The sequence below is a fragment of the Alnus glutinosa genome, chromosome 6 (assembly GCF_958979055.1).
Source record: "Alnus glutinosa chromosome 6, dhAlnGlut1.1, whole genome shotgun sequence".
NCBI lineage: Eukaryota > Viridiplantae > Streptophyta > Magnoliopsida > Fagales > Betulaceae > Alnus > Alnus glutinosa.
In genome coordinates, this window is record NC_084891.1 from 29,630,274 (window position 1) to 29,652,561 (window position 22,288).

Sequence of the window (22,288 nt, forward strand, 5' to 3'; positions counted from 1 at the left end):
TCATTTTTCCTTTTTTTTTTTTATTTTTATTTTTTATTTTTCTATACCTTTCTCATTCAAAGTTCAACCGTTCAAATTAATTTCTAAACAAAATTCAGCCTTTCAGTTTTTCTGTTTCAGGTATATAATAAACTCTCATATTCTTTAAGATTTAAGCTTTTATATTTAAATTGTTCTTCTTAATTTATTATTCTTTTATATTTAGATTGCTTTTTGATAATTGTTTTTATATTTAATTGTTTATGAATATATATAATTTTTATTTCATATTTTAATTGTATAAAATATATAATTGTAGTTGCATGAGATTATGTAGAACAATGATTTAATTGAGCTACAATTAAATTCTAAAAAAGCTTGTATTGAGGTAAATTTAGCAAATCTGTCAACCGATCCTTGCTTAAGGAAAAAAATTGCCGATTACCATTCTAGTGATAGGAAAAAAATTGCCTATTACTATTCTCGTCGAGGACAACTGAATTAAATTGTAAGTTATATTTATATGTTTTAAAAAATAATTAAATTTTGCTGAATTATTTATTTATTGCGTTAGTTAAAAATTTTAATTAAATTTTGTTCAACTTTAGTTTTTTTTTTTATTCAATAAAAAAAAAAATCTTGACCCTGACTTAGGGTGCGTTTGGGATTGCGATTTCGTAAAGAAAAAGTGCGATTTTAAACTAAATCGGAGAAAATGAACCGTTTGGGAACTGTTTTTTTTAAAAATTACGATTTAAAATCGCAGAAAAGTGCTTATTCAAATCGCAGGCAATGAGGTACTTTTTTGAAAACGCAGTATTTTAAAAGGCTAACCTGCGATTTTAAAGATCAAACTGCGATTTTGTCAAACGCTTAACTGCGTTTTTAAAAATCACTTTTTTAAATCGCACATTTTAAAATCGCTATTTTTAAATCGCACTTTTTGAAATCGCAAACCCAAACGGACCCTTAGAATCCTGGCTCAACCGCTGGTGTTTCCCTCCTCCTCAACACGAGACCCTGTTTCCTTCGCTCTTTACTCACATATTCGAGAGAGTTCCTGAAAAATGTGTCTTAATGTAAATAGGACAACGTTTAGTATTAAATTCATGAGAAATGCTTGGTTGTACACTTTCATCCTACTCCTATCCCACTTTTATTTACATAGACCAATAATGTTGTTAAAAAATTTTGGGTCCCACTACACTCTCTCTACTATCTCTCACATTATTAGTCTACGTAGCCAAGGGTGGGATAGGAGTGGGATGAAAGTGTACAACCAAGCATTTTTCTAAATTCATTATAAGTCTTAAGGTGTTTACTTCTTGTTATGTTCATTTCGAAAATTGTTAATATTCAAAAAGAGAACATACAAATTATTTTAAATAAATTACTTTGGTATCAATAAATTTAAGTTTTATTTTCAGGTTTATTTAGCGGAAGGCCTTTCGCAAAATGCATGTAACGCAAGAACAATATAAAAGACTAAGGAAATGCTTAATAACACCAAGGACTCAATGAAAATAAAATAGTTTTCAATATTATAAGTACAAATTACTGGAAACTTGAAACCAAATATTTAAAGATAGTGAAACTTGAAACCAACCGGCCAGGAAACAAAGAGCATGGGGCAGCTATCTGCGCATGTAACTCAGAATAGCATTAGAATAGGACAACCTCGTAAAAGAGCAATAGAAAGGAACGCCACTTCAATCTCCGTTGAAGTTCTCTGTCAGGACATAATAAACACTTTTAGAAAAGTTATGAAAGGGGCAATTAAATTAATTATAAATTTACCAGAAGAATCGCGACCTTGTATTATTATTATTATTATTATTTTTTTTTTAATTTTCCAGCAAATATAAAGAGTAACGTATCCTAATTAATGAAAATAGAACTAAAAAGGAAAGGAGCGAATACCAGTCTCTAATCAATGATCAGCAGCTTAAAACCCAACTTCCGTTTTCAATAATCATCCGGTATCCCTCCGTCATCAATGATCAGCTCAAACCCAACTTCCCCCGGGATATTTCGAAGCATTCTAGCAAATCTTGGACTCTTGACCACCTTCACATATTGCAAAGTGGTGGAACTCAATAGTTCTGGTACGCTAGTAAATGTACGGCAATGAATGAAAACTAAATGCGTAAGCCTTGGCATTGCACTTGTCTCCTTTTTCCATTCTTCAATTCTCAAACCCCGCAATTTGAAGAATTGGAGTTGAGGAAACGAATGTGCAATGACGTGAATGCTTACATATTCATATGATTCATCTCCACTTAGTTTCAGTATCCGAAGGTTGGGAAGCTTTCCCAGCTCTGCCACGCAGGCCTTGACTCTTTCAACAGAATGTAAGTCTAGCTTAGTGACTGTCGATGGAATTGAATTCGAATATCCAGCAAGCATTCCGCAATTCTGAATTTCTAATGTTTCAAGATGAGCTAAATGGTGGAGGCTTGGAAAAGAACCTTCTTCATGCTCCGCCTCCAATGTCGACGGTCTATCAATGAACATTACCAACTCCCTAACATTAGGAAACTTTTCCGGTACAACAAGGAACCTATGATTTTTAGGATCATAGTTAATTGCTAAGCTGGAAAGGACTTGGAGGTTCCATAGAACTCCCTTTGAATTCCAGGGTAACGACCATCTATGATCAGACAGATACAGATGCCTAAGACGTTGCAGCTTAAATATGCCCTTCGGCAAATATCTATTTGAACCACCAACGCCATTTGCGTAAAGTGTCACTAGATTCGTAAGGTTGCAAACAGAATCTGGAAAAACAAGATTATGACCATCTATCCTCAAGTACCTCAAATGGATAAATGTTTTTACGCTTTTGGGCACGACTGAAACTGGTGCGTAATCAATCACCCGAAGTAATTTGAAGTTTTCTTCTAGCCATTTCCAGGTAACACAGTCATCATACGATATATCAGCAGTATCAAAGAAGAACACAGAACGAACATTTTTTGGGACATGAAGGTTTGAAGACAAATATCGACGAGTGTTACCTTGGATGGATAGTCTGCGGGAATTGTTCGTGGATAAATGTTCGTAACCTGGATGAACCTCAAGAAACTTCTCTTCCGCACTCTCCGATATGCAGAATTCTCGCAAAAGATCATGGATACGGCATGTCTTTACTCCTCCATCTATCCTCCTCCTGCGAGCCACTTGGATCAAGCTTCGATCAATGAGCTCTTCCAAGTACATTTCAGCATCATCCTCCGGTAATCTATTGCCAGTGCGCTGTATGAAATCCTCTGCTATCCACAGGTTAATCAATTGACTTACCGGGATCTCAAAGTCTTCTGGGTATATGCCTAAATACAAAAAGCATGGTTTCAAGTGCCGGGGCAGATCGGTGTAGCTTAAGGATAGTATTTTCTGGCATATTGTTGTATCCTCGTTACTATTAAGGAAACTAGTTACATCACCAACACCTTTCGACCATATGTGCAGTGACTTATCCATTTTTGCTAAACGGCCTGCTAATACCACAATCGAAAGTGGTAAGCCTCGACAACCTTTTGCAATTTGTCTCCCAAGAGTTTCTAATTCGGGAGGACATGTTCCTCCTCGGAACACCTTCTTACGGAAGAGTTCCCAGCTTTCATTTTCGTTAAGAAATGGGAGATAGTAAGGAGGAGTTTGGCTTGCATATAACGCCACTTCTTTATTTCGGCTAGTGATCAATATTCTGCTTCCATTGGAGTTATCAGGAAACATAGATTTTACCTCATCCCAAACTTCAGCTCTCCATATGTCGTCCATGACTACTAGGAACCTCCTCCCTTGCAAGCTTCTGAATAGTATCTCTTTTAGCTCATACTCAGATTTCTCACTCATGTCTTCAACTCCCATTCCCAATCCCAACTCCTTTAAAATTTGAAGTAACAGCTCTCTAATTCTGAAATCTTGAGATACACATACCCATACATGGCAGTTAAAGTGTCTCATGACAAGAAGATTATTGTATATTTTCCTGGCAAGAGTCGTCTTGCCCAGCCCGCCCATACCGATGATTGAAATGGCATCGAGCTTAAGATCCCCTTCAGTAAGTTGCTTTATCAATGTCGTCGAGTCATGAAAGAAGCCCACCACGTCATCTTCCTCGACTTCTCTCCTACGTCTGTGCATTGCCTCCTCCTCGACTGCTTTTCCAGAAGCTTCAACTCTTTCAATGCCGTACCTTTCTCCATTCTTGTAGATTTCTTCGATTTTCTCTTTGATGCCTTCTATCTTCTTTCCAACATTTCGAATCATCAATGTGGTCGAAGGTAAACGAAGCATCCTCCTTATCGCGCTCGTCCTCCTGTGTTTTGCGACATTGTGGATGAAACGGTCGATCATATCCTCAGCCTCATAAGCCACGTCCCTGATTTGCCGGACTACCTCATTTACAGTTTTATCTTTCCGTTTTTCCGCGGAATCCTCCAGGAAGATATCTATAAAACTGAGCTCATCATGAAGTGACTTGACCTTATCCTCCACTCCAGCAAGGAAATTTGCTTCTTCTTTGAGTAGATCGAACAAGTTTTGCAAGAGGGAAGTGACAACACTGTCGGCCATATTTGCTTAATTATCTCCCCTCTCTTGAATCTTTTACAAACTTGTGTTTTTCGCCCTTGAGTGTGGTGGCGAGGGACCGGAGGGAGAGGAAAAAAGGGAAGGAAGGATGAACGGAAACAGATCCATGATGGATAAAAGTTAATTGTTTACATTTCGATTTTGGGAATCTTCTTGGTTAGGGTGGTAGAGAATAGAAGAGAAAGATACGAGGAAAGAAAGGGATGAGAGGAAATAGACCCGTATGCCCCCAGAGTTCTGAAGGCAGATCGGAGTAGCTCAGGTTGCGATCTCGGAAGATTTACAGAATACCCATTTTATATTGATGCAGGACTCTGGAATCCGGATGGTGGGTATGAAAAGGAAAGAACTAAGAAGGTAGGAAGCAAGAAAAACATACATACCGACAGTCGGAGACTCTCAAGTCTTCCATGCAAAGACAACCAGAAATGAAGAAGAAGGCACCGTGTTCAAAAAAGTCTTCCAAAGACATAAACGGGGAAAGCAGCTTCCAAGACTATTTCCACGTTGCTTCCTTTATTTAATAAAATAGGACAGAAATTTCTTATTTGCAAGAAATTTCTGACAAATAAAATAAAAGACTGATTCCTGAAAAACAGTTAATTTAGTCACGATCCGGTTGCGGTAGTTATTTTCTTATGCTCTTTTAACCGGTTTGGACAGTTATTTATTTTTAAATAACCACAAACATTAGGCTATTAGCTATTCGTAACCTACGCTTATGTGGGTCAACAACCTACATCCGCTTTTTATAAAAAATAAAAACACATTTTTTTAACCATAAATTATTGCATTATTTCTTTCCTCGTGCTTCAGGGTAAAATATATATCAGAGTTAATGAAGAGCATATGTATTCCTCAATTTTCTTCAACATTGGAAAGAGCTTGGCCAAATAAGAATCAGAAATTCAACAAAAGAGTTAATGAAGAGCACATGTATTCCTCAATTTTCTTCAACATTGGAAAGAGCTTGGTCAAATAAGAATCAGAAATTCAACAAAAGAGTTAATGAAGAGCATATGTATTCCTCAATTTTCTTCTTTCCAGTAACATTGGAAAGAGCTTGGTCAAATATGAATCAGAAATTCAACAAAAGAGTTAATAAAGAGCATTTGTATTCCTCAATTTTCTTCTTTCCAATGTTATTGGAAAGAGCTTGGTCAAATAAGAATCAGAAATTAAACAAAAATCATTGAACATTACCTGATTTTTAAGAATTAGCCATCCTAGGTCAAAGTAAATCACACCAAGCGGGGTAATAAGAGGAGCTACAATAGAATAGGGGTGTAATGAGAAATCGTAACTAGGCACCAACCGGCTCCGGGTAATCGAGAAATTGAGAAATCGGTTTGGTACTCGGTTATTTATAACCGGGTAACCGGGCAACCAAAGTCGGAGCCAGAGCCAATTATTCAAATCTTAAAAATCCGGTTATAATTGGGTAACCGACTCTAGATGTATATATATATATATATATATATATTAAAAAATATAAAATTACCCTCAATCAAGCTTACTCTAGGACATTCACTACGTAATAAAGGATCAGTGTACGCCATTAATTAGTAGCAACCTCAGGTGATTTTTTACTTCTCAATCTTTCTCTTTGGAGTATTCGTGTTTCTACTATTTGTATAGCTATTTACGTTTTGGGAAGTTTTGACGTACGTTGATATAGGATATCCATTCTTTAGGATGAGATAAAAGCTGACTTCTCCAGCTAAAAACAAATTGTAAAGGAGTAACAATGATTTGAGATCATGGAACATCCCTATATATGCATATGAACGCATTTGCAAAAGAATAGCCCCCACTAGCATAACCATCTGACTTCGTCTCTGATCGAATGAGGGCAGATTCTAAGGAAAGATTAAGTGATATCTCTGATTGTGGTCTTTCAATGGGAACAGAAACTAATGGCTCAATGGGTCGTGTTGTGAAGTACTCTTTTTTTCAAAGTTGCAAAATCAGCTGAAAATAGAGCGGATAGCAAGTTTAACGGTTGAAAACACAAGTTTATCCGGTTATCTAGATACTAACCGGGCAGTGAACCGAGGACCCCGGTAGAGCCGGTTAGGATTTTTTAATAACTGGGGACCCTAGAACCGGTTTCCGGTTTTGGCCAATAATCGAAAACCAACTCCGAGTTTACACCCCTACAATAGAATTATCTTGCCCATTTCTAATGATTTTGAGGAAAAATGATAAAAAGAAACCTTTCAAAATTATAAATAAATCAAACAAACATACAACAACATTATAATTATAAGATTAACGTGCGGTTGACGGTTAATAATTGAAATGTCACAAATGAAAATAGAAAAATATATTCTTCATTCAAACAACAAAACTCATTGCACGGCATAAAATAAATGTTTGCAGTCTGTCTTAATCGTACCCGTAAATAAGAACAAATAAAAAGAACTTTTCACACTTATTCAAAATAATAATAATAATAATAATAACATAAATTGGATGAGCAACAACACATCTAAGAGTCTAAAACTAACCTAAAGGAAAAAATATATAGAATAGTGCAATTAACATGGATGAGTCGTCTGAGAAAATCAACTTCAATTTAATTTTGCAATGCCTATGATGATCCTTTAACCTTAATCTAATTATGCAATGCTGCCTATGGAAGTTTCTTTTGGTGATCGAAGCCACAGCTGCCCTTCTTGGTATTCACTTGGCTCTGTCTTTTGGCTACTCGATCGTCCGTTTTGCTTGAAGGTGACTCTTTGCTTTTCATCTTAACCATCAAGAGAGGAGATTTTTTCTTCGACTGGCCGAGCAATCTTGTGATTGTTGACTGCCGACAGCAACTCAATCTTTTTAATTTTTGTTGACTACAAAAATCATTTGTATTAAGCTTTCTGAGTTTTTGTTATAATTTTTTTTTATCATCCCAAGTTGTCTACTTTGCTTTCCATTATGTTAGAATTTTCCTAGCTAGTTGATATATTGATTGACACCCAGCAAATCCGACTCAGTTCTAGTTGGAGAAATAAATTTATAACCAGTTTAACCTATAACAGTGGGTTGTCTAGCCCTTCCCACAAATGACATCGATCTACACCTTCCATGTATCAAGGACATATGTAAAAGTGTTCAAAAAAAACAGAAAAAAGGACATATGTAAAAGGAGTAAGGAAAACAAAAAAGGCTACCCGTTTAGTTTTGGTTCGATTCTTTTAAGTGTTGGAAAAATATTGACGACGAGATGACTCTGCTTACGGAACATTCTTTTTCGTTTGGAATGGAGGAGTTCCAGCTCGATTTTCATTGGGTCACACCCGTGACCCAGGGGAATTGAGAACTACTGGAATGGAGGAGGAGTTCTCCCTCGATTTTCATTGAGCCACACCCATGATTAAAGGGAATGGAAGACAACAAAAAGCCCAAGCCCAAAGACGGTATTGGAATATCTTCATTAAGCGTCCCATGTCGGCCCAAGAGTCTCACCAGGACCAACGGAATGCAGCGCATGTCTTTAGGAAATATTGCGTAAAACGGCTCCTGACCTCATAACAACAAAAAGCTTGCCTGAAAAGGAAATAATCACGGAGTTAAAATCACTAGAAAGGAAGAGATCATGATATCGGAGACACACACCTCCAATAGTTTTAGGGATGTAAATGAGCCGACTTTGGGTGAGTAGTGCATCTTCAAGCTCGGTTCATTTAAATTTATCATAAACTCAAGCTTATTTATCACAAGTTCGAGCTCATAACGAGTTTTAAAAATTAAACTTAGTTTTGTTCGCAAAAAAAAAAAAATACCAATTTTTTGTAGTAAAGTGATCCAATTACTATTAATTTCTAATCTTTATAGTTTACATTACTATGAATTATATACTTATGAGTTAAAATTTAGGAATTATGTGACATTAGATAACTATAATTTATAATTATAGCATTATAAGCTTACAATTGTTGGGAAATTATCCCGACCATGGCTAATGGGCCGAGCTTTTGCTCAACCAGGCCCAACAACAAACTACCAGAACTAGACCTATTGGGCTCGTTAGCGGCAAAGTCCAATAGTTCATTATAATGTTTTATCAAGGTCATCTTATCTAGAGTCGGTTTAATACCGAGCCCCTGATTTAACTGACCCGGCAATAATCATGGAAGATGCCCAATGATCTAGAATCGGTTAAAAACGGACTCTACAATCTGCATCATAGCGATTATCATGAAAGGTGCCCCACGATCTATAGCCGGTTGAAGTCCGACTCCGTGATCATCGTGGGGCATGTACCACGATCTGGATTGTCGACAAATGCTCCAGACCCGACATGTGGTCCAATGAAAAAACAGAACTACTTTGGGCACTCCGTCTATAAATACTTCACAACTACGCAGGTGTGATTAAAAAAGCTATATATTTGAAATAATACTGACTTAAGCATCGGAGTGGAATTGTTGGATTCTCCCAAAGCAGTTCTTTCTTTTGTAGATTAAGTGGTTCTCGCAGATAGACAAGTCACCAAACCGGAATCTGTTCTAACAATAATATATATATATATATAATAATCATTTGAATTGTTAGATCATATTACAAAATTTACATGATTAGATCATACTTAGTCATTAGTCATACAAAATAAGTATTGTTGTCTTGTTGATATGAATGATGAATCATATGTTTATTACATAATTTATATTATATAATGAAGATACACTATACCATATCAGTATATCACATAAATTCTAAGATTTAGTATCATATAAGTGAGCAAATTGAGTTTTATATGAGTTTTTATCGTTTAATAATCGAGTATAGTTTTGTGTCTACGAGTGACTTATTTAATAACCGAGTTGTGCACGAACTGAGATTTATCAATTTGAGCTTAAACAAGCTTATGAATAGTTTTACTTCGTTTACACCCCTACCGTACTCGAAAAGGTGTCTGTTTGGAAAGCCCCAAAAGACAGTAATCAACCGAGAATGACAACAGGTCCTAGAATCAAGAAGCTACCTGGGCATAAAAAATCTGAAGAACGTACGCTCCAACAAATGGCCATAAATAGCTCTCCCAAACCCAATGGAGGAGAGAAGTCGACTATAAAACCCCAAAAAAAAACCTGACCAAGGGACGCAACTTTCTTACAATAAAATTTGCTTTAGATCATCCCTTGTAACACCATTCATTTGGATTTTACATGGCGCTGATTCAGTGATTCATCATTAGCCAACGCTACCATATTTCTTGCCAGAACAAGAATGTAGAGGTACCCAACCCCAACCCGTAACCCATAACATTTTGGGCCTCTCATGGGCGCTATAGCACGGCCCATTTAGGAGTAAAGAGTAACTTGATGAAAATATAAAGTAAAACACATTGCTTTGAGATTTGGATGCAACCTATTAAAGAACACCTCATCCATTATATTTAATTCGAGTATCGTTTTTCTCTAGCAATTGTATGTCGCTCGTGGTCACACTCACAAGGATCATAGCAATTTCGGGGGAAATAGATATGAGCTTTTTTTTTTCTTCAATTTTTTAAATGATCTAGCATCACGTAAACAATTAAATGTAATAAAACAAAATCTAAACTATGGAATAAAGAGGATTCATGTCCGCAAAAGTCTGTGAGGCAAAACATGTGTAGAACATCTAAGAGGTTCTGATTTATTTACTTGTTTAGAAGAGTTCATAGATACAAAAAACCTGTCATTTCTCTTGATGGCAAATATCATCATCTGCAGACTGCAGGCAAGCATTTTTTTAAACTTTCAAAAACCTATCTTCAAACTCCACACAATCAACACAAACGTCAATGCAAAATAGTTTGCTTTCTTCATCTACTTCAGCATCTAGGCTCTGAATCTCCTTCCGGCCACCAACTTGACTGCAAACACCACTAAAATACTACAAGAATAGCATCAAAAGTATAAAATGAAATTATATATGAATCATAAAAGCCACTAAAGCATGAACATGTTACCAGTCTACAGTACTCATGGAAAGAGATGTTATTTATGTAATGTGAGTATTATTTCTATTAAGACTCTAGTAGAAGATAATAGTAGAGAATAAAGGGATAATATGTGTTATCCCTAAGTATTTGTATGTGTATTATTTTTATTATTATGTTTATTAACAATTTTTAATGATAGGATAGTCGTCATATATAGGAGATACATGTCTATGAAATGTTAGTGAATAGTGATAGGATACATCTTTATGAAAGTAGTTTATGTTTATCACATTTCTTTGTAACTTTATATAAACCTATTGGGTTGATAAATAAATGAAGCAAATCAAAAGATTATTAATATTCAGCTCTTGAATTGATTTGGAAGGTATTAGGGTTCCTCGAATTACTTTTATCAATCCGTTACGTATTTGAGTAATTTGGCACGTAACAAAAAAACAACATCAAACTAGAACTTCACCAACAAATATTTAGACGTTTTAAGAGAAAAAAAAAAATGAGTGAAATCCACTCTCTCAAAATAACCACTCCTAGCTAACAAATCATTTTAAATAAACCCCTATGCATACTATAGATTCCTTAAAGTACGTTAAAGCTTTTTTTTAGATAGTTGAACTGGCGATGGAGTTCCTACAGAATGAAGGGGGAGTCATTAGAAAACCACCAATTTCGGAGGACCAAGCGCAGTCGATGGCTCAAGTTAGAAAAAGTTCTCTGAGGGAGGTAAACTGAATAAAAAAAAATAATGCAAAAGAAATTATCACTATGGGAGAGAAATGACCTTCTCTCCTTATAGAGATTCATGACTTCTGCCATAACTTTCTAGGGTTTTACTGACCCTTGCGAATAGTTTATTACTGACGTAAAGATCCCCTCCTCATAATAGTTGAGAATGGTTGCGTACGTGGTGTAAGCAGGGTAGTTGAGTAGGGACAGCAATGAATTAAAGAATCAACTACGGAGCGTTTCACTTGAGTAATTGTATACTCGGGTCCGAGGCTACCGGGTATGCTTTTGAGTTTGCTGATTTGGTCATCTCTTGGGGGCTTCCTGGTTTGGACATCCCTTGGGGGCTTCTTAGGTTCCCTTGGCAAAAGCCCGTTTTTAGTATGGTCCTCAAAGTAAATTATCAAAGCAATTAATTAGGGAAAAAAATTTCTGAAGAGGTAAAAGTTACTGGAGATGACTGAAAAAACTAAACAGAACGAGAAGAGAAATAATAATAATATTGACATACTTTCTGGTAGGGCTGGGCTTCATGAAGGAAAAAAGACAACGATAGGCAACTACCCATATGCTCTTTATATATAGTTGAGAGAACCTGGGTATGCCATGTCATCTTCTAGAAATGGACAAGTCCTAGATGTATAGTATAAAAATACTTGGACCCTGTCGCTTTTGTTGTTATTTTTCACCAAATCTACGTACTAAAATATTGTACAATATCATACAGTCGTCGTAAGTATACACTTGTTATTCCATCATAGGCCCAATTATTTATGATGAACACCAGAAGAATAAATTGACTTGACTCATTCTAGAATTATACTATTAAAATAAAGCCCATTTAATACATTGAATGTTGATCTGTGGAAGACACGATCAAACATGTATGTTAATTAACCCAAATTGCATGCATGTAACACAAAACGAACTCTTATGTTCTTGTTGTATATGTAAAAAAAAAAGAAGCTAATATTTGAATTAGATAACTACTTTATTTTATAAAGTTGTAATTGCAAATGACAAAATATTATTAAAAAAACAAATCCTCAAGTGCGAAACACTAACTCTATGCAGCTAATTATGTTCATAAATATATGATCGACATTTAATATATATAAGACCCATTATCTAATTGATCTCATGTAACCTCGGGAGTTCACTAACGGGGACAAATTCCTGATCATGTATTATACGACCCTCATCATAGTACAGATTCATCACGATTTGGCTCAAAAGATTTTAGAGAGATTTTTTTTAAATTATTCTTGATTCTTAATTAATGCAGGTTCAGAACCCGATTTTCTGCTACAAAACGGGATTAAATCAAGTGTGTCGGACGAAATTACATCAAATACGCAGCAAGCAAGGAGATCAATTTGCGATGGCTTTACAGCTTAGGTCTCCTACATTCTTGATCTCACGTACGTACGATCCAAAAGGTTTGTCTTCCAATGCACACAAAGCTCATATATTCCTGAAAAACTTTATTATATTTTCACGTAAGGTATAATATCCTTTAATTCTTCCCAAAGTTAACTCACATGTAGCTTTATCCTGTTTCGTATGATTTGCATTTTTCCTGTAGAAAAAGGGCTTTATTTATGAGAAATTTATAAAATATTTCACATTATTCTTTTTCTTATTTAATCCGATCGAGCCATGAGACGACATTGTTATGTTATTGGATATATATTTAGAATTTGAATTGCTTTGATTTGAAGATGATCATGAATTCAACGCCACGAGACGAAATTGGTGAATATAATTATATGAGTACTTAGAAAATGGCCGATGACGGCTGCTGCTCCAATGGCTTTGCAGGATATATATATGACTTGTGGGCATTTGTTTGCCAAAAGCTATCGTGCACGACACAACTAATGACGTCGTAATTCATATATAACAACACATTAAATAATAATTACATTACCAAATTTTATTTATTTTTTTTTTTTTTGACATGAATTACTTTACCAAATAAGTCTATCAAGTCGACGCTAACACCTCATATCCAAGCCAGCCGTCTCTTTCATGTCAATTAATTAATTCCTTAAACATATTTCAATGTGTTATTTTTTTTACAGCAAAGCTTATATATATATATATATATGATATATTAAAGACCTATGATTATCATAAAATTAAAATACACGCAACTAGCTAGTTTTGATTTCCTCATCCGGTTATAATATTCTATCAACAAAATATTGAAAAGTACATACATTGTCCCTTTTTCTATGGATGAGCTTTTGAAAATTTGCCTCAAATTTATCAACATTATCACCTTTTCTTATTATTATTCTTAATTAAATTTGTGAGACCGATCGAAGTAGATTTTTTTTTTTTTTTAAAGTACATAACTTGGATATGAGTAAAAGTATCAGCCGTGGGATCATTTATTAAATGTGACAATTTTATTTTTTATGCTCTTTGGAGTAGAATAGGATTATCTCCATTTCATTTAATGAAATTGATACTATTCATTTCAAATAAAAGGTTATGCTTTAAATGCATCTAAAAGTGTATATAAAGTCAATATTAGCATGTATTTTAAAAATTTAAATAATATGAAATCATATATACTATTATATGTATCAACTTTAAATTCTGATCGTAAAATAAATAATGTCATTTTCAATTGAATTGGAGATGATCCTAATCCCGGCCAATCTTATAATTCCATTAATGGGCGAGCTTTTGAGAGATAATTAGTCTCTTAAAGCAAGGTTGTAGTTGGCTTTCCTTAGGGGGGAAGGATCCAACGGCTACCTTCATTTTTTGTGATTCATTGCCTTGGTTGCTTTACTTTTTTGTGATTTTTTGTCCGGCAAGTCATTAATGAGGCGAATCGCCGAATACTGATTGTTCTTTAGTTTGTTTCCATTTGGAGTCTCAGCCCGGGAGGTATTCCGGTGTGTATGCTTTTTTGTGAGATCGAGTTCTAAGTTAAGGCAGGATCTGCCTTTCAGGCCCATTAGTTTTGATCCTAGGTACTCCAGAATTTATAAAACAAACAACGATTTTTATTTTTATTTTTTTAATTTAGAAAAACATTAAAAAAAAAAAAAAAAAAAAACTACCATAACAAGTATATATTAGATAATAGATACTGTATCTTGTTGAATTTAGGAATTAATTATAAATTCCTTAATCCTAAATTAAGAAAAATCTCTTAACCTCAATGGTTGTTAAGAAGTTAAACTAAGAAGCCAATAAAGCATACCGTCATACAGCTCAGGAAAAACCCCAAAAATAAAAGGCCTTCACTACGAACAAGTAGGGGGTGTCTGTGACGCAATCACAGAGACCCACAAACCTGCTCGCATTAGAAAACGCCTCTCCCTCTCCCTCTCCCTCTCGAACTCTACCTCTTCATGAAATTCTTATAAAACCTTTCCCCTGCAACAAACCCTGATGCAGTGATGCTCCTCCTTAACAAGTATCTATTCCCACTCTGTTTCTTCAATTTTAATTCCCCTTGGAGTTCGTTCTCCCACCATCAAGAAACCATGCGAAAAAGGGTCCGAGCGACCTTTTTGTTCGGCTTCGTTGCTATCGTTCTCTTCGCCTTCGTCTCTCTCCATCTCTCTCGCGATGCGATTTCTGAGAAAGAGATTCGGTACTCGGCGACCAACCTCCCGGCTCGATCCAAGAACGCGAATCTTGTCAACTACGCGGTCCAAGAGAATCATAGCGATCATGAGGCTAAAGAACTCGGCCACCTCCGGACTCGACATGTGTCCTCCATCGGGGACTCGGTCTCGACCGTGTCGATTCTGTTGCCGGCCTGGAAGGTCCTAGTGATCGTCTCGCCCGAGACTACGCTTTCGCCCGGTTCCGGCGAGGAGCGCTGGTGTCTTTTCCAGAACAACGCCACGTCGGTGGCGAGTTTTTCCGGGGTTCTCCCGTTCACGAACCGGAACATGTTCAAGTGCGTCATGCCGATCAGCGCTCGTCGTCTTCGGCCGTTCCTGCAGCCAGTTCTGATAAAACCGTCGGAGAATGAATCTCCGGCTGCGACGCCAACGCCGAATCTCATGATCAGGTGGACTTTCATGGCGTACGAGTCGTTGTCGACCGAAGACGACGTAGTTTTGTTCGTTAAAGGCGTGAATCAGCGCCAGGGATTGAACCGGCCTCCACACGAGTTCATGTGCGTATTCGGTTACGGAACTGAAAGCGCCGTTAAAACTCCCGTCTTGAGCTCTGTCCAGGAGGTGTTCAGGTGCCCTCACCCGAACTTAACGGCGGTTAGTTCTGGCGGGGACGACGAGCGAATCAAAATCTCCCTCGAAATCGTGGCCGAAAACCTGGTGGCCCCTTCGGTTGCGTACTACACGCCCCGGCGCAGCTTAGCGAGTCCACATCAGCCGAATTCGCTATTGTGCGCATGTACCATGGTTTACAACGTGGCAAAGTTCTTGAAAGAGTGGGTCATGTACCACTCCAAGATTGGCATCCAAAAGTTCATCTTGTACGACAACGATAGCGACGATGACTTGGTAAGAGTTGTTGAGGAGCTGAATAGAGAGGGCTATAACGTCACGACGCTGTTTTGGATTTGGCCTAAGACTCAGGAGGCTGGGTTCTCCCACGCTGCGATCTACGCTAAGGACTCGTGCACTTGGATGATGTATGTTGATGTTGACGAGTTTGTTTTCAGTCCATCGTGGCATGCTTCTACGCAACCCTCAGATCGCATGCTCAGATCGCTCCTGCCGAGGACCCCACCGAAGCCGTTGTCATCGGGGCCCACACCACACCGTCGGATCGGTCAAGTCATGATTAAGTGCAACGATTTTGGACCGTCGAATCAGACGGCCAATCCAATCGGGGGCGTCACGCAGGGGTACACGTGCCGTAGAAAGATTGAGCAGCGGCACAAGTCTATCGTGCTGTTGGACGCAGTAGATTCGTCGTTGCTGAACGTGGTACACCATTTTCAGGTGAAAGAGAATTTCAGGTCAAAGGCAATGAGCATGGAGGACGCATTGGTCAACCACTACAAGTACCAAGCGTGGTCAGAATTTCGGTCCAAGTTTCGGAGGAGGGTCTCGGCCTATGTTGCGGACTGGACGCAAGCGGTTAACCCCATGTCGAAGGACAGGACCCCGGGTTTAGGGTTCGAGCCAGTTGAGCCGAAAGGGTGGGCCCAAAAGTTTTGCGAGGTGAGGGATAACCGGTTGAAGTTATTGACGCAAAAGTGGTTTGGGTCTCAAACGCCACATGGGTACCAAAAAATGGCTTGGCAGAGATGAATTCAAATTCAGGTTTTTAAACCCAAATCACAAATTTTGTTGGATTAATTTTCGTGACGGTTTTAAGGTGATTTGTTGGCGGAGTCAGAATGTACATGAAAGAGTTACCAAAATAGTTTTGTAGTGGAGATAGATTTTTCTTAATTTGATTTTTCTTCTTGATTCTAAAATGTTTTATTCCTTTTCAAGGGAGAACCCTCTCCGACCAAAAAATAATTCTCTTCATTTTAAATAAAATAAAAAGGAGTTGATTAGGCAAATACGAGGAGTAAAATTGTCTTAATTGCAAATATGAGGGGTAAAATTGTCTTAATGTTAATATAAAAACAATTTTACCCTCTTTTAAGACTAACCGACTCATTTTCATTTCATTTTCGTTTTTTCCGGTACCTGCACGCCGTGCATGGAGTTGGCCTCCGCTTTGAACTGGCTTCAACCCATCATTTTATTTTTTAAAAAAATATATATTTAATTAAATTTTTTACATATGGAAAATGATGTGTCAATGTTGTTTACATGGTATTAATAGGTTTAATACTACCTAATTAATTTCGGACAGAAGGAACACGAACAACTTAAGAAGTTAAAGTGCAATTTTTAAAGTTTACTGATTATATTAAAGTCAGGCAAAAATTCATGAGCTTGTTAGAAAATATTAACAAATTTTAAATATACCCCTTATTTGTTACTTTCTCCCGTATCTAGGCAAATTGACATTCAATAGCATCCAATTACGGATTACCAAGCTTTTTGAACCTGTCAAAATGATCAAGAGTAGTTTTTTGACATTGAAGAGTTGTGACTCAGCACATGATCTATTGATAGGACAACTTAAGCAGGCGCCGTGAGCCATTTGGGTAGGTTTAGTCATATTCTTTGCAATTACTGTTATGGGTATTGGGTAGAAGCTTCAAGAAGTAGGGAAATCTTCAACCATTGAGGCCTTTTCTTGATCAACGAAGTTGTCAATTTCATCAAGAAGAAAGCATTTGCTTAGAGCATTTCTATTGGATTATGTAAAACTCATATTTGGCTAGAATAGATAATGTAAATGCTAAAAATACACTCCATTGGATTATCTATCCTAAATCTAAAGTAGAGTTTTGGTAAATTTGTGAATAGTGCAACTCTACATGTGGAGTTGTACTATTCACCAATCTATCCATTATTTTGTTGTTTTTTATATATAAAAAGTGAAAAAAGTAAAATGACAAAAAGTATATAAGAGATAAAAAGAATAAAATAAGAATAAAAAAAGAGTATAGAGTTAAGAATAGATAATCGGATGGAGTGTGCCTTTTAAAACCCATTAGCTAAACTAGATAAAGTGAGTTTTGATTAGCTATTTTAGATTGAAATATACACGATCCAATGTGAGTGCTCTAGATGAGTATCTATTCTAGACCATGATCTCAATATTACTAGATCTTCCAACTAGAATTCTAACTATTAATCAATTTCTCTTGTACAAATATGATTTCTTCTTTATTAATAAAAAAAAGCTAGTCTTTAGGAAAGAAATTTGTGAAAGAAAAAAAAAAACACACTACTCTCTAGCTTCCTTTAAAATAATTTTTTTTTTTTACCCCTCTAAGCAAGGGCGGAGCTACAAAGGCGGCAAGGTCCAAGGTTTTTTCCAAAAAAAAAAAAAAAATTTCCTAAAAAAAAAATTAATTAAATTTTTTCCCTAAATTTTATTTATTTTTTTTTTTTTTTAGTTTTGCCCCCCAATTTTTTTTTTTTTTTTTTTTTTTTTTTCTAAAAAAAAACTCCCCTCCAAATCTCAAGTGTTAACTCCGTCCCCTAGCTCTAAGCATATACAACTTAAAATATAGAAGAAATAAATGCTAAATTTGGTACATTGGAATGATAGTTCCTTATTATCAAGTAATAAGGAATGAGTATTATTATGAATGCAAGAATCTAAAATTGAATGTTTTATTCTTTCCTTTGGTGACAACAAAGGAATGGCCAAAATTTCTCATTAGAATTGAATTCAATTTATTTAAATATCCAAGTTCTGAAAATTGATCATCTCTCAAAAAAACTTGTTGGGAAAAGTACGTACATATCCACCTCAAATTACCACCTAATTTTTAATGACCATCTTCTTTAAACTATTAAAAAATGTCAATGTCCTCGATAACTATTCCATGGACGAACGTCATAGTAGTAATTGAATCAGAGAGTCTTGCAACGACAGTCAAAGGAAATACCATTCGATTTTACTGAAGTGGAGCAGCTAGCCCTCAGCTCAGGCAACATTACGCTATGATTTCGCTATCCTGTAGCTCTTCTCTGAATCAACAATGATTCGCACATGGCAAACACTTTGAATTCCAAAATGTTTGGCTTTGGGGATTCTCACATGACTTTTTCAAGGTGCAATATATTATGAGGTTATGCATGAATGTTACTGAATTCTCAACTCTTTTCTGTGGACCTCGAGTGTTAAGGAAAGAAAGCAAAATATTGAGATCAGATTTGGTACGTTCTCACATTTCTTTTTCTTCTTCTTTTTTTTTTTTTTTATAAGTAGTACATTCTCACATTTCACCAAACACATATCAAGTAAAATATGGAAAAAGGAGTGCATGCAGTAGATTTGCTTCATGCTATCCATCAAACATGCACCAATCACACCACCTACCACAAATGATTAAATTAACAGAATCTGATTTATGTACATTCCTAAAGTGAAAGACAAAGTTTGTGTATAAATTGATCATCGGATTGTACAGAGAAAATCATCGAGTAAAAGTATAATCTTCCTTTCTTATCTTTTTTTTTTTTTTTTTTTTGAAACAAGGAAAACTTTCCATTAATCACGAAAGTCAAACTTGCTCAGCAAGTACAACATCGTGGATATAAGGAGGACATCCCTCCATTCAGACACAATCAATAGACAAATTAAGTGCAGCTTTAGCCAACAAGTGTGCTGCTTGATTGGCTGATCTGCGTACAAGACATACCGTGAGTTTGTGAAAAAAATCAACAGGAACTTGATATCATAGATGATCTGACCCCAACTATTCCAGCTAAAAGAATCTGAGAAATAGCAGCTATCACAGGTTGACAGTCTCCCTCTAGAACTACCTTCTGCAAGCCCAAATCACGAGCCAAAGTTGTTGCTGACCATGCTGCCAAAGCCTCCCCTAAATTGGGTCACTAATAAAAGGGATAACTGCTGCCTTTGCTGCCACAAAAACACCACAGCTATCATGCACCGCCACCCACAGGCCCAACTTCTTTGTTGGAATGTCCAAGGCTGCATCCCAATTTAACTTCATCCATCCCATCTTTGATTTGCTCCACACCTCAAGAGGAATACCTAGAGAGTTCACCAATTCCTCTTTTTTGTGAACCAAGGAATAAGTTTCCAAGTTTTCCTTTGTTGCCATCACTATAGAAACTAGTGAAGCGAACTCATTCCTAAAAACGAAAGCATTCCGTCTTAGCCAAATAAATCTAGCCATCATCATAGCCTCTACAAATTCCTCAGTCTCAAGTTTTAACAATAATTGTTGAACTAAGCCTAGGCCATCATTTGATTCCACCACAAGCTTTTGTATTCGTCGACTACCTTCCTGCCATACTGCCATAGATGAAGGGCACTCCCACAGGATATGGAAAACTGTCTCTACCTGTTGCTGGCAAATTGGACAAGTAGGATCCTGGTTGTTCATTTTTAGAGCCAGGATTAGTAGGAAGAAGATTATGACCCACCTTCCACACAAAATGCTTCACTACAGCAGGGGCCTCCAGGTTCTAGATTTTCTTCCAAACACCAATCTGTTCTCCCGCCCTAGAGCATTCACCCAGGAACTGAGCTCTGTGAGAAACCTCCATATGGTAGGCACTCTTCACGGAAAAACAACCATGGGTGGTTCTACGCCAAATCAAACAATCCGAACTCTTTAGGGGACTTATAGGGATACTGCAGATCAACTTAGCTTCTTAAGGACCAAAATCCTTTGAATCAACGGGTAATTCCACCACCCTAGAGTTTGATCGATGAGCTTGCTCACCGTGTCCTCTGAATTTAGGATTGCCACTGAAGAATGAACCTTAAAGTCGAAAGAAGAAGGGATCCAACAATTCCCTCAAATCCTTACCTTCTCACCATTTCCCACCCTCTAAATCAGACCTCTTTCAAGAACCTCCTTAGCATTGAAAATACTTCTCCAAGTGTAAGAAGGGGAGTTCCCCAAAGTTGCCTGCATGAACGACCCAGAAGGGAAATATTTTTCCTTGAAGACTTGTGCCACCAGAGAGTCGGAATTCTGAAGGATCCGCCACCCTTGCTTTGCTAATAGAGCTAGGTTAAAGAGCTCAAGGTCTCTGAAGCCCAAACCACCTCCTGCCTTCGCTATCCCCATCCTTTTCCAACTCATCCAGCTAATCTTCCTCTCATTTTGCTGCTGTCCCCACCAAAACCTACCCATATACCCATTCAGCTTCTTGTATAAGGTTTTTGCCGAGCGGGATATGGAAGCTGCGGCGTTTAAGGAATCTATATGTGTCTGGGCCAGTGAAATTACCTGACGGTTGGAAGCAAGCCAAATTTCACAACTCTGTGGAACCTCCAAGTCCTTTCCACAGTATCACTTAACCCACGAACAGCTAATCACATTGTCAAAGCAAAGCTCCCGAATGTAAGGAAATTAGGATTATGGTTTAAGCACGACCAAAGCAACTACGACGTAGCAGATGTTTTGAAAAGCATCGTCAATTTAGGTAAGCTTCGGATATTGAAAATTACAAATTATTCAGATCAAACTCTTCCGAATTCATTTCCGTCGACAATCACCAAGATAACATTAGAACAAGTGTGCTTAAGAGCCAGTGGCTTCATGCTAGAGCTTGGGACTCTTCCCAATCTTTAGATATTGAAACTACAACATTGCTTGCTTTCTCCTAATCTCGAGGTCACTAAAAGTTCGTTTGCCCAACTCGAAGTCCTTAAGTTGGAAAATTTGCAAATTACAAAATGGGAAGAAGGAAGAGGCGCAATGCCATGCCTCAAGCATTTAGTCATCAAAGAATGCATTCACTTGACGGTGCTCCCTCTGGAACTACCGAGCTTGCAAGATGTGGAAGTATTAAGGAGCAATCAAGAATTGGGAAACATGCTTGAGAAATTGCAGATGCAGGTTGGATTCAAGCTATTGATCGATCTCCTCTGGATGCCCACTTCTATAAACAAACTGCGGCATGAAAAGATCTACTGAACAATTTCATTGCTCTTTTTTTTTTTTTTCCCCCAAGAAATGGCGTTCCTCTGATTACTGTGGATCCCTCTGTCCCATGTAGCTCCCCCGCGGTTTTGGGGGGCAGGAGGGAGAAGGCATTGTTTGTTTTTTTGGTCAGTTGGTTTCGTTTCTTTGCTATATATCTTGTTGTTGCTTCTAATAATTTGTACTAAACTCTTGGTTATTCGAGGTGTGCCACCGAGCAGACCGTTAAAATAAAATGTTAGTTTTTCTAATGGGTGTAAGGATCTTGATTTGTATGTGGCATGGTCGCTCCTGTAGTTGCTGAAGTATTTGCAGCTTTTCATGTTGTGGAGTTATGTAAGAAGATGGGATTTATAGATATTATATTTGAAAGGGGACGCTTTACATATATTGTAAATGCAGTTAAAGCAATAGAAGCAAGTTTGGACGCATTGTAGATGGCATGCATCAAAGTTGGGTTGAGCCAATTGAGATCTTGGAGAATTGAATATGTAAAGTAGAATGTGAATCTAGCCGCTCATACTATAGTCAAAAAAGCTATTTTG

General features: G+C 37.0%; 2 protein-coding genes across 3 annotated transcripts; one reads left to right on the plus strand and one right to left on the minus strand.

The window, feature by feature from the left end:
• Positions 1 to 1,493: 1,493 nt before the first annotated feature.
• LOC133870846 (putative disease resistance protein At1g50180) lies at positions 1,494 to 5,010 on the minus strand. Of its 2 annotated transcripts, none has more exons than XM_062308089.1 (2): positions 2,997 to 5,010; positions 1,494 to 1,708 (listed from the first exon to the last, which is right to left on the minus strand). In XM_062308089.1, exons 1-2 carry the CDS (start codon positions 4,555 to 4,557, stop codon positions 1,689 to 1,691), a joined length of 1,581 nt encoding a protein of 526 aa, XP_062164073.1. In that variant the 5' UTR covers positions 4,558 to 5,010; the 3' UTR covers positions 1,494 to 1,688. The 2 variants fall into 2 exon arrangements, with proteins under 2 accessions (XP_062164073.1, XP_062164072.1); XM_062308088.1 differs by having other exon boundaries at positions 1,900 to 5,010.
• A 9,511-nt stretch (positions 5,011 to 14,521) lies between these two features.
• Positions 14,522 to 16,650, plus strand: LOC133871942 (glycosyltransferase family 92 protein Os08g0121900). Its single transcript, XM_062309416.1, has one exon. The coding sequence runs from the start codon at positions 14,671 to 14,673 to the stop codon at positions 16,504 to 16,506; it is 1,836 nt and encodes a 611-aa protein (XP_062165400.1). The 5' UTR covers positions 14,522 to 14,670; the 3' UTR covers positions 16,507 to 16,650.
• Positions 16,651 to 22,288: the final 5,638 nt, after the last annotated feature.

Excerpts from the sequence above, each read along its gene's own strand:
- LOC133871942 (XM_062309416.1), top strand. The coding sequence starts at position 14,671 with ATGCTCCTCCTTAACAAGTATCTATTCCCACTCTGTTTCTTCAATTTT.
- LOC133870846 (XM_062308088.1), bottom strand. The coding sequence starts at position 4,557 with ATGGCCGACAGTGTTGTCACTTCCCTCTTGCAAAACTTGTTCGATCTA.